Source organism: Polistes dominula, unplaced genomic scaffold (genome assembly GCF_049000335.1).
Source record: "Polistes dominula isolate Pdom_NZ unplaced genomic scaffold, Pdom_raw_medaka contig_31, whole genome shotgun sequence".
NCBI classification, from domain to species: domain Eukaryota; kingdom Metazoa; phylum Arthropoda; class Insecta; order Hymenoptera; family Vespidae; genus Polistes; species Polistes dominula.
In genome coordinates, this window is record NW_028300925.1 from 3,714,924 (window position 1) to 3,727,381 (window position 12,458).

General features: G+C 29.3%; 3 protein-coding genes across 5 annotated transcripts in view; 1 reads left to right on the plus strand and 2 right to left on the minus strand.

Annotated features, from left to right (window-relative positions):
* Nucleotides 1-8,765, plus strand: part of Pgant7 (N-acetylgalactosaminyltransferase 7) — a 29,638-nt gene extending 20,873 nt beyond the window's left edge. For 2 of the 3 annotated variants that reach the window (XM_089171021.1, XM_015332640.2), the window contains 11 exons: nucleotides 4,363-4,541; nucleotides 4,613-4,818; nucleotides 4,904-5,070; nucleotides 5,204-5,411; nucleotides 5,480-5,656; nucleotides 5,734-5,977; nucleotides 6,067-6,288; nucleotides 6,362-6,460; nucleotides 6,535-6,660; nucleotides 6,732-6,900; nucleotides 6,983-8,765. In XM_089171021.1, coding sequence (XP_089027147.1) covers nucleotides 4,386-4,541; nucleotides 4,613-4,818; nucleotides 4,904-5,070; nucleotides 5,204-5,411; nucleotides 5,480-5,656; nucleotides 5,734-5,977; nucleotides 6,067-6,288; nucleotides 6,362-6,460; nucleotides 6,535-6,660; nucleotides 6,732-6,872 — 1,746 coding nt within the window. In that variant the 5' untranslated portion in view covers nucleotides 4,363-4,385 and the 3' untranslated portion in view covers nucleotides 6,873-6,900; nucleotides 6,983-8,765. Of the gene's footprint in view, nucleotides 1-4,042; nucleotides 4,183-4,362; nucleotides 4,542-4,612; nucleotides 4,819-4,903; nucleotides 5,071-5,203; nucleotides 5,412-5,479; nucleotides 5,657-5,733; nucleotides 5,978-6,066; nucleotides 6,289-6,361; nucleotides 6,461-6,534; nucleotides 6,661-6,731; nucleotides 6,901-6,982 lie in introns of those variants that run through there. The other variant, XM_015332649.2, reaches the window with a different exon arrangement.
* Bka (FCF1 rRNA-processing protein Bka) lies at nucleotides 571-3,555 on the minus strand. Its single transcript, XM_015332671.2, has 5 exons — nucleotides 3,436-3,555; nucleotides 3,203-3,285; nucleotides 3,041-3,112; nucleotides 2,631-2,940; nucleotides 571-2,548 (listed from the first exon to the last, which is right to left on the minus strand). Exons 1-5 carry the CDS (start codon nucleotides 3,436-3,438, stop codon nucleotides 2,405-2,407), a joined length of 612 nt encoding a protein of 203 aa, XP_015188157.1. The 5' UTR covers nucleotides 3,439-3,555; the 3' UTR covers nucleotides 571-2,404.
* Nucleotides 8,766-8,992: 227 nt separating the features above from the next.
* Nucleotides 8,993-11,917, minus strand: CCT4 (chaperonin containing TCP1 subunit 4). The gene is made up of 9 exons (XM_015332684.2): nucleotides 11,503-11,917; nucleotides 11,204-11,256; nucleotides 10,757-11,098; nucleotides 10,579-10,674; nucleotides 10,346-10,507; nucleotides 9,928-10,272; nucleotides 9,593-9,844; nucleotides 9,225-9,517; nucleotides 8,993-9,162 (listed from the first exon to the last, which is right to left on the minus strand). The coding sequence occupies exons 1-8, from the start codon at nucleotides 11,609-11,611 to the stop codon at nucleotides 9,272-9,274; spliced, it is 1,605 nt and encodes a 534-aa protein (XP_015188170.1). The 5' UTR covers nucleotides 11,612-11,917; the 3' UTR covers nucleotides 8,993-9,162; nucleotides 9,225-9,271.
* Nucleotides 11,918-12,458: the final 541 nt, after the last annotated feature.

Here is a 12,458-nt window from a genome sequence, read left to right on the forward strand (position 1 = left end):
CACTTCTTCTTTCTCCCCTCTTTTTCCTACTCTACCTACCTCATCTTATCCTCATCCTCCAGTATAGTTTCGCCACCACCGCCGCCGCCACCACCGCCGCCACCACCGCCGCCGCCATCCTCTCGCTGAGATATTCTCCCTTTTGCCCTCGAGGAACGAGCAATGCGGAGGCTCAGGTATGCAAGATGGCCGCCGAGTGTTCAACCTCCAAGTGCAACAAGGACAGATTATATTGCTTCGAAGAGAGAGAGAAAGAGAAAGATACACGGATAGAATGCGTGAGAGAGAGAGGGAATAGTAAGCCGTACCAATAAGGAGAGGGAGGAGGATGGAGAACAAGAGATGAATAATGCGTCGTGAAGAAGGGGAAATAGCGGGAAAGGACGGGAGAGATTCGCGGCTTAGGGAGGACGACGAGAAAGAGAAAGAGAGAAAGGGAGAGGGTAGGAGAGGGGTTAAGAGGGCCCAGTTGTGGGTCCAGACCCACGGCGCTGCAGATATACATCCGTGGAGCTATAGCCACTTTTATAACTAATCCGTTACCGCGATCGACCGTTCCCCTCTTCCATCTCTTTCTCTTTCTCTTTCTCTTTGCTTCGTTCTTTCTCGTTTTCGCGAGTGCGGTCGCACTGGTTATCTGGTCTTTTCCTTTAATCTAGTTTACTGGGTACGAGAGAATACATAGTCCTACGTATATATGTCGATTGGCGCTTTGATAGGTCAACCGATTTATGTCCTACGCAAGAATATACTTTCTCTCTCTTTCTCTTTCTCTTTCTCTTTTCCAGATTATACCTACTGTATTAGTTTTATCAAGGACGGATAAGTACCAATTGTTTAAGTTAACCTCACGAAATGCAGATGGCGATTTTCACGTTGAAATTTTTGAATTTAAATTTACCCGCCTTTTCCTATTTTTGAAATATTTTATTTTAGCCGTCTTCGTTTCACCGTAAAAATAATAAATAAAATATTTCTAATTTGGCTGTAATATAATTTGTATAATCATAGATTAGAAATTTATGAAGACATAATACAATTTCACGGTAATAATAATAATAAAAATAATAATAATAATAATAATAATAATAATAATAACATAGTAGAAATGTCATCGTCGTTGGAATATAAATCTAACAAGAGGGACAAAGATCCGCTTGTTAGAATGTTGAATCTCTCACATCGTATTGTACCTTAAATGGGGATAGAATTTATATACGGATAGAAATAATTTTGCGAGGGTGTAAACACGAAGAGAAAGAGAGAGAGAGAGAGAGAGAGAGACACTGAACTGCTTGTGTGCACACCACGCATGATTAATATTTCCTTTGGTATAACACCATGGTCTACGACGTGCGTACGCGTATATGCCATTTGTTAATCTCTTAGATTAGAAAGGTTATAACCTTTTGAAGGTCAATGGAATCCTAACATTTATTCTGAGATATCTAAAACGTTTAGAATATTTGACAGTGAAACGATCAATTATACCATAGTCTTTCAATACAAATACAAAGTTATATTCTTAACAATATTCGATAAATTCATTGAACAAACAATTCTAAAAGATTGAATTTTAGCGCCATAAATCGATAATAATCGATCGTATATCGTAGATCGATTACATTGTATGTCGGTATTGTAGGATTCTTGAAAAAATTTAGCGGTTGATTTGATTGACTCTAAAGAACTCGTACCCGCCGCGTGTTCTGCTTAAAGCTTGAAGCTATTCAATATCCTCTACACAATATTATTATTTAAAATTAACTTAATAATAAATTTTGAATAATACTTCATAAAAATAATAATAATAATAATAATAATAGACAACAAGTAATAATAAACAATAAATTTGCGTGAAATTGTTCGTCAGACGAAATGAGATTTTGCGCCCACTTTGTCTAACGTTATTTTAGTCTCTCGTCCATATACGGCACAGCATCGTACTACTAAAGAATAAAATTCTATCGAGTCACAGCACACCGCGTGGGCGGTACCATGCTACAGCTTTATTGTTTCACCGAACAATAACTGTAACACATTCTCCCTATTTGTCTTTGGCTCCTGCTAGTACATGAAAGACATATCGTTTTCCGGTCACACAGAGACACATTCCTTTCTCTTCTCTCCCTTTTACTCTTCTCAATCGTAGATCGTAAAACATACAATACGAATGTCTATGTACACAACCTTCCATAAACAAATATCTTTTTCTTTTCATATTTTACACGAATTTCAAATTCTTTGTTGTTTAATAACAAAATATACAAATTTTATTTTTATACAATATTTTTCTAATATAATTATACTAATGGTATAGTAAACATTTATTATATACCAATAGCAATAATTATAAATGTTGTTTTAATTAAATTAAATTATATATATATATGATTAATACATATCATTTTTTAGGAGCACCATAAGCATCTGGCATTCTTTCAATAGTATATCTATGTTGAGAAACATACATTATCGGTACACCAGGTATCTTTCGTATTCTCCTTTTTAAATCTTTGTCATTGGTTGCAACGATATAACATTTGTGCTAAAAATGATATTATAAAAAATATATCATTCATTCTATTAAATAATATCATTTATTTTGGTTAAATATTTATTATACTTACTTGTGTCACTCTATTTACAAGACAGTCATCGGCATAGGTTCCTTTGTGCATACAAGGTAATCTTTCGAATCTTGGATCCTTTATAATCCTTAAAGCTACTTTATATTTTTGACCAAGTTTCTCTAATTCTCCCAATACACAGTCTGTTACATAAGGTATACACTTTGCGTATAAACACTCCATCATATTTTCTATAATATCTAATTTGTTTTTAACCGAAAAGTTAATGAAATTTGTATCTATTAAAATGTGATATGGAGGTCCTAATTGCATGTTGTATTGGAAGAATAACGCTGCAGATTGCTGAGGCCTAGAAAAATATAATAAACATTGTAGATTTTTAATGATAATAAAATAGTAATATTAGAAATATTATATTGATAGCTAATAAATAAACAAATAATACTTACGCTTCATGAGTTTTGATTTCATGTGGATCTTCAGGTTTAGTTTTCTTTGGTGGTGCTCGATGTTCTGCTTTTCTATAAATAAATAAACAAAATTCATTTTAATGACAATGTTTTATAGATAATCTTATGAAGAAAAATATTTATATTAAAATATATTCTTACATTCTTGAATCACTGGGACTAATCATCTTCTTCATCTGTGCAAATCTCTGCATTACAACTTTGCGAGTTTTTTTATTCTTTCCCTGTATTAACAAAATTCGTTTGAATATAATATAAATAAAAATAACCTATAAAAATGACTACTAATATTAACATTAATATACAATAGAAGAAAATGTTTAAAATATTATGAAATAAGATATAAATATTAATGATGTATTATTATTACAAACCATTGTATTAATTTGTTAAACAATCCTTTTAAAATATAAAAATAAACAAGTTGTTCAATTCAAACTCAACTAAACGCACATGCAATAGGAATATCAATACTGCACTCTCTAGCGGCGATTTATGGAAGTTTATGCAGTTAACCTTATAATTACATTCGACCCTATGTTTCATACTCTTCGATATATTTCGATTATCGAAAGATTACGATGATCGTTCTTTCTAATCTTCAAATCAAATTTATGCATAAAATATTGTTTATATTTAATATTAATGATTTTAATTGAAAAATAATAATAATATATAACAAAAATAGTAATGAATGAATTAATGATATTTCTTGTCAAAGGTATCATTTAATTGGTCTAGTTTGAAATAATCACCAATCTACTTTCAGTTTTCTTTAAAAGACCTGTCATAATTCTTGGCGCCATTATTTTTTCCTAAAACGATGCAAAAGGATGATCGTAACTGTACAATGTTACTTCGTTAGGAATGCAGTTTAAAATAACTGGATGTTCCCTACTATACAGCTTTGTTCCTATTTTCTTGCCCCGCGTGATAGACACGTTGGCTTTTATGTTGTAACTAGTATATAGTCATATAATTTTTAATTTAAACAATGTATATGTTTGTACAAGTGTAACTTAAATGTGACATTTATAATAATCATAGATATACATAGAAACACACACATAGTGAAGTAACATTCCTTAGAAAAATTATATTTTTCTTCATTGAGAAAAGATGTACGTGTCTCTTTTACTTATTTTTATTATTTAAATATCAAATTTTTATAAACGTTTAACTGTAATATTTTTTTTATGATTATTTTTAGTAGTTTTTTTTAGTGTCATATTTATGTACGAAATATGATAACAATTATTTTATATTCTATTTACTAATACGATATGTTTATTTGTTTTTAGACAAAATATATTTATATGTAAAAATGAGAATTGTACAGTTAAGAAGACACCGTTTATTTAATATTATAATTGGAGGGTTATTGGTGTTAATTATTTTTTATACAATTGTTTCTTTCTTCTCTGACAATCAAGTTCATAATATTAAAGTATATTGGTCGGAACAACTAGCAACCAAACAGGTAAACAAATTAAAAATCTAATATTTAATTTAATTAAGTGTAAATATTATGTGAAACATATTGAATTACAGGTTCCAGAATTAGTAGAAGATTTAGGTAACTATGAGCCAAGAAATGTACAACCAAGAGTAGGTCCTGGAGAAGATGGTAAAGCACACATATTAAGAGATGATCAACAAAACGACGTTCAACAATCTGAATCTGATTATGGTATGAATATGGTTTGCTCTGATGAAATTTCTTTAGATAGATCAATTCCTGACACTAGACCACCCGAGTAAGTTTGATTATCAATTTTACAGCGTATCTCTTCTTGTATTTCAATATTATTTCATATAATCTGATGTTTGTTTATTTTTTAGATGCAAACATTGGAATTATCCACTTGTTTTACCAAAAACAAGTGTTATTATAGTATTTCATAATGAAGGTTGGTCTGTGTTAATGAGAACTGTACATAGTGTAATGAATAGAACACCATCCAAATTGTTGGAAGAAATTCTTCTTGTTGATGATTACTCTGATAAAGGTATATTTTATATTTTTTAATGCATTTATAAATAACCTGACGCAACTCTGACGGTTGCTGTGTGCAAACAACAAGGTTGTTGTATGCGAACAACAACAATAAATGATATTTACAATTATCGATTTTTTTCTAGAAAATTTGAAGGGTGATCTAGAATCTTATATCGAACAATGGAAAGGTAAAGTGAGATTAATTAGAAATACTGAAAGACAAGGATTGATAAGAACAAGATCAAGAGGTGCACGAGAAGCTACGGGTGAAGTTATCGTCTTTTTGGATGCTCATTGTGAAGTTAATGTTAACTGGTTACCACCACTTTTAGCACCAATTGCATTGAATAGGTACTATCTAATATTTAATTATACAACATTCACACATATATTAATTGTATATAATTCAAATATTACAGCAATGTAATGACAGTTCCTGTGATCGATGGTATTGATCATAAAAATTTTGCATATCGACCAGTCTATCAAGCAGGACACTTGTATAGAGGAATTTTTGAATGGGGAATGTTGTATAAAGAAAATGAATTACCTAAGAGAGAAGCTAAAACTCGACCACACGACAGCATGCCTTACAAGTATATCATTCATTATTACAATAATCTATTAATTATATTTCATTTGTAAATATTAATCTTTAATTATTTGAATTTAGATCTCCTACACATGCTGGTGGTTTATTTGCAATAAATCGTAAATACTTTTTATCGTTGGGTGGTTATGATGAAGGATTACTCGTATGGGGTGGAGAAAATTTTGAATTGTCTTTTAAAATTTGGCAATGTGGTGGAAGTATTCTTTGGGTACCTTGCTCTCACGTTGGACACGTGTACAGAGGATTTATGCCTTATACATTTGGAAAACTCGCTCAAAAGAAGAAAGGACCGTTGATCACTATTGTAAATATGCATACAATTATTTAAATAAATTATTCTATGGTTATTGTACATAATTATTAAAGTTAATCTAACTTGAATTTTTTTTACAGAACTATAAAAGAGTGATTGAAACGTGGTTCGATGAAAAGCACAAAGAATTCTTTTATACTAGAGAACCACTTGCAAGATTACTCAATCACGGTGACATAACGGAACAATTACTTTTTAAAGAACGAAAGAAGTGTAAAAGTTTCCAATGGTACATGGACAACGTAGCTTACGACGTTTTAGACAAATTTCCAGAATTGCCACCAAATATGCATTGGGGAGAGGTACCTTTGAATGATCTTTGTATTAAAATATTATTCTTTAATTCTATGTTATAAATAACATAATTGTATACAGTTAAGAAATGGAGCAACTGGAGCATGTTTGGATACCATGGGACATGCACCTCCGAGTCTCATGGCCACTTCATATTGTCATAATTATGGAAATAATCAAGTAATCTCGTGCAAATATGTTTCATCATATTCTTGATACCTGATTGAATATTTAACAGTAATATTTCTTTTTAGCTGATTAGATTAAATTCGAAAGGTCAGCTAGGTGTTGGTGAACGTTGTATCGAAGCTGATAGCAATGGAGTCAAATTAGCATTTTGTCGTTTGGGTACAGTTGATGGTCCTTGGCAATATGACGAAGTATAATATCATTTACAAATATATCCAATATGTTGAATTATTCTTCTTATAATTTATTAATTATTTTTTAGAAAACTAAAACTTTGTTACATCGAGTCCATAAAAAGTGTATGGCACTTCATCCACAAACTCAACAGTTGTCGTTAATGCCCTGCGATGTGAATAACACGTATCAACAATGGTCCTTCCATGAGATTGATCCACATTGGTGAATGTATTTAAATATAAATTTTTTATGGGGTATGTGACATTTAACTTTTAATATTAATATGAAAATAATTTCCAAAAATTATTTCTTTAATATGATTCATAATAATTTCAGGAATGTTTTACACAAATCTTATTTGACCTGCTAAATATAAATGGAAACGTTGTGATTAATTGCTAAATAATTTTCAAATTAAGTAACGATATATATATATGTATATCTAAAAAGAAAAAAATTCTTTGTGAAATCATCATTTAGTATAATTCACAAAGCACATAAACTATGAAAATGATATGCTAAGAGACAACAGACAATAAGGTGCTGTAAAGTTCAGTCTTCTATTTTATAGTTCAAATTTTGTCATGTTTTTACACAAATGGACAAATAACAAAAAAGACACTTTACAAATTCGTATAATTGAATATTCTAATTTATTATTAATTTTGTCCATTTTGGAAAAACTAGATCACTTAAATGAGACTGCTCTTTATAAGTATGTATATGTAATTTTGGGCAATTGTTCCTTCCTACAATGGCAATTTTAATGCTCTTAATGAATGCAATGTTCCACTATGAACGTTAATCTTTATACTAACACGACTAATCATTTACAATAATATTAAATATGTTCTTATTAAATTTGTGATTAAAAAAAAAAAAAAACACTATAGTTAAAAGTATAAATCCTTACGATAATTTATATGAATATTATTTCAAAAATAATATATAATAATAAAAAATTAATATATATTTCAATATATGAAAGACAATATAAAAAGAGAGCTTCCATTCTTTCATTCTCATGTGTAATTTAATTGAAGGTAGTAATTTTGATATAACTTGCAAAAATGTCAACAATATTTTCTCAATGAGAAAAATATTCTCATTTGATTAGAATAATTTATATTTTGATAATTAAATATATAAATGCTCTCGCGATCAATATAATTTTTGTACTTTGTGATATTAAATATGTGCAATCATAAATACATGAAGAAGACAGACATTTTGTTATTCATAACTTTCACTACTATAATAATCATTTTTTGATATATCTTTTACAGTATATACAACAACCTAAGTCAGGTGTAATAAATATTTCAGATTTAATAATTATAAATACACATTCCAATAATATAACATTTTAATATTGCAACTAACATTTCTATGAAGACATAATTACGAAGAACTTTGCTATTTATATATATTTAAAAAAAAAATAATGAATTCAACATTCATCAATAAAATTGATAAACATTGACGAGATATTGCAGTGAATTGTTATAAAGTTACATTAATTATTATAATTATTATTATTATAATTTATATTTTTAATCAGAGCAGGAGAGGATAAGCAGCTATATAAAGAAGAAATTTCTTGCAATCAAACAAATTTATTCTATTTAATTAATCTTCCTTTGTACTTAATAAATATAATGCTTATCTCTCTTTAGATATTATATATAAATCAAGCTTGAATTATACTTTGATAAATTTAATCATTGTGATCGTATATGCACAGACACATACACAGCTAACTTATTACTATTTTTTATTACTGTCATTAAATATTGTTATTCAGAATATACTTATTATGTATGTTACATTGAAATAATAATTATTACTTATAGTTGAGAAGGCAAATCTTAATAAATAAATCCTTTAATTATGGTCTAAATAAAAAAGAAAAGAAAATTAAAAAAATAGTTGAATGGATAAATCTCAAATAATACGAAAAGTTTATTACTTTACACGTTTTATATGAATGCACCGAATTTGGTATAAAAATGTATTGATAATGCTGAATGAAAAGAAAAAAAATGTAATACGAAATATGTTATATATATGTTTTGAGAAATTGTACAAATATATAATAATAAAAAGAAAAAAAGAAAAACACATTTTTATCATAAGTGCAATTGTTCGCATGTACTCGAGGTATCCTTCCATATAAATTTACTCGTACACACGATATGATTGAATAGTATTGATCTTTATATGAATCGGTCGTTCACATACGGAATAGGAGGACATAAGCTAAATCGAGAAAAGACAGTTATAATCATTATAAATATATTTGTATGTCCTATCGTTACAGACAGAGAATATAGCTAGAAAAATGAGTTTTTCAAATGTTATCAAGAATTTATTTATTAATTTAAGTTTCTGTTATAAAATCATTGAATAGTACAAAAGGCTATTCAAAACATTAATGCAACTAAAGGTTTTTATGATAATTAGCCCAGCGGAACAACTTCGTATAAATAATACAATTGTAATGAAAGCGTAAAAATCTGTAAAAAAAGTGTATAGAATTATATATTTGATATAAATTTATGGATATTAACAAACTTACCATGTTATTTAAATGTATTATCAGTTGATATTTTTTTTTTAAGTGACTTATTGATTTGTATTAACAATATCGTCTATCTTGAGTATACTGCGTACAGTTTCAGAAGCAAGAGTAATAGCACTGGTTGAAACTAAAAGCGGCTGAAGTACGTTCTCTTCTAAAATATTTGTAATAGCTCCTTTACGAACATTGATTCCAGTTGTTATTTCACCTTGAGCGTGTTTATTTCGTAATTCAGTAACAGTCGCGATTGAATTTAAACCTGCATTTTCTGCTAACGTTGATGGAATTATCTAAAATTGATATTTTACATTTTAATTTAATATACATGATTCGATATATTAATTATACAAATATTTAACACTTACTTCCAGTGCATTTGCAAAAGCTCGAATGCAATATGCATCAACTCCACTTAACGTTTGAGCATATGCTCCTAATTTCAATGCAAGTTCAATTTCAGGTGCCCCACCTCCAGCAATCATTGCTTTCTGTTTGACTAAACAACGAATAACACATAATGCATCGTGTAAAGAACGCTCAGCTTCTTCCAAAACCAACTTGTTACTTCCACGTACCAGTACAGTAACAGTACGACCGTAATTTTGAATACCAGTGATCTGAATAATTAGGAGTACGAATGTTAATGATTGATTCAATATTATTTTACTTCGTAATATGCATTTTATAATATTACACTAACCTTAACAAACTTGGAATTTCCTGTTTGTACTTCTTCGCACAATTCTGCATTAACAAGATTCTCAGCAACAAAATGATCCAAAGATGCGATTGGCCTGCATCCCAAAGTTTTACATACAAACGGAATATCCTCACGTTCGATATCTTTGATTACCATAACTTTGAGTTTATCTAAGAAATGAATAGCAAGATCGCTAATTGCATCACGTAAAATAGATTTCTGTACCAATAATACATTGCATCCAGATTTTTTAATTTGTTTAATGATATTCAATATATAAGCACGTTCTTCCTTCAAAACTCTGTCCATTGCAGAATAATCTGACACAATAACATTGTGATCCATCTGAAAATGTTTTGTTAATGTATAATTTCTTACAATTTCAAACAACACATTTTTCAATCAAAGTACAACTTACATCTGTTTTAGGTGGAGAGATACAAAATTGAATCAAACCAATCCTAGCCTTCTCAATACGTTTCGGACCATTTACATTACACGATTTTTGTGTAAATATCAATCCTTCGATCAATTCTGTATCTTCAACAGTACCACCTAATTTCTTAATAACTTTGATATCCTACAGATTGAATTCATAATTAAATATAAATGTATAAGAATAAATAATCAAAGTGATAATCAACACTTTACATTTAAGTCAACAGCCTGTTCGTTTCCTGGTTCTGTAACTTTTAATACTGCATTCACTGCTAACGGTGCCAATAAACTTGATTGTTGAAATACAACCTACAAAAATAAAGCAAGAAATCATTAAAAACATTTGTAAATCTTTCCAAATTTTATGTCAATATTGTATTTCATAAATCACCTTAGAATTAAGAGATGTAGCAGCAGCTTTAACAAGCATCTCTTTATCTGCTAGATCAACCGGTATAGACATATTTGTAAGTATTTCGACTGATTTAGAAGCAGCCTTTTGAAAAGAATCGCTTATAAGTGTAGGATGAATTCCCTTTTGTAATAAACGTTCTGCAGCTTCTAATATGGAACCAGCAATTACAACAACACTTGTAGTTCCATCACCTGCTTCAATGTCTTGAGCTTTGGATAATTCAACAAGCATCTTAGCAGCAGGATGAATAACGTTCATTTCTTTCAAGATAGTAGCTCCGTCATTTGTAATTGTCACTTCACCATTGCCCGCTTGAATCTGTGTAATTAGTAAGAATTTCATTAATAATAATAATATTGAAACGTTAAATGGTCATTAATAGAAATTTTTTCATTTATTAACAGCCTTCCATATAAATATTACCATCTTATCCATTCCACGAGGACCCAGACTAGTGCGGATGGCATCGCTTACAGCTGAAAGTACAAATTTGTCAGTTTATTTGGAATTAAAATTTTTAGAATTTTTTATAAAACTAAATAATCAAATATCATAATTGCTTGTTTATGTTAAGAATAATTGAAAATATTGTGAATTACCATTATTATAATATAAGAGATGATGAATTTTAGTAAGACATTACTATATAAGGAATTTTTCTGATCTTGACTAATCGAAGTAGACGCACGTGTATTAAAATAATCAAAAAAATGTACAATTACCTTTCGCAGCGTTGATATTACTGCTACGAATATCAGCAGGTTTACTTTTATCCTTATAAGCTTGTCCATGAGCACTCCTTGCATCACCACCCGCTGAAATTCCAGTCATTTTCGATGAAGTAGTTATGTTTTTTTGTGTCAATTAAATTTACACGAAGCTTATGAGCTCGGAAAGAATATTCTCGTGAAAATGTCGAGTAACGTTTTAACGCGGTACTTTTGTTTTTTATTATTCTTGAAATATTTTGAGGTTACGATTCAATTGGAGTTTGTTTGAAAAAATAAGTAAACGTCAAAAATGAATTTAATTTTCGTTGTTTCACTTGATTAATTATAACAATTGAGGAAATTCACGGTTGGTATATGAAAGATTCAGCTCACAAATTTTTGTCTATGGTTAATTCACAAGACCGGTATTTTACTCCCTTTAAGCGTGATTCTCATATTACAAAGAAGTCAATGAAATTATAATGGTCGCCGTTGATTGGATCATGCACCGATCAACCAGCGAATAGAAACATGTAAAAAGGTTAGAACCAAGCAGCCAATGCAATGTTGCGGTCTGCCATCTTGAATGAATTGTTAAATATCGATGTATCGATTTGTGTCGACTATCGCTTATTGCTCGAACTGCGATTTATTTTATCTAGTAGGTATTTGTACAAGTTTTTTTTAGGTTACAAATTAATTAAAATTATTACAATTTCACAAGTTTTATTTCTATGAAATTTAATAAATTTAAATAACAATGTAATTTCATTTTTATTATAGGTTAATACAGAAACTGAAATGCATCTATGTAAATGTTTGCATTTTTGTATGAATTAGAATACGCAACCCTTATCCACTTTTCATTTATTTAAATCGATGCATCCGATAAACAATTTTTAAATACAGAAGATGACTGTAAATATATATATTTTGATTAAAATAAATATGATTTTAATATTCTTATG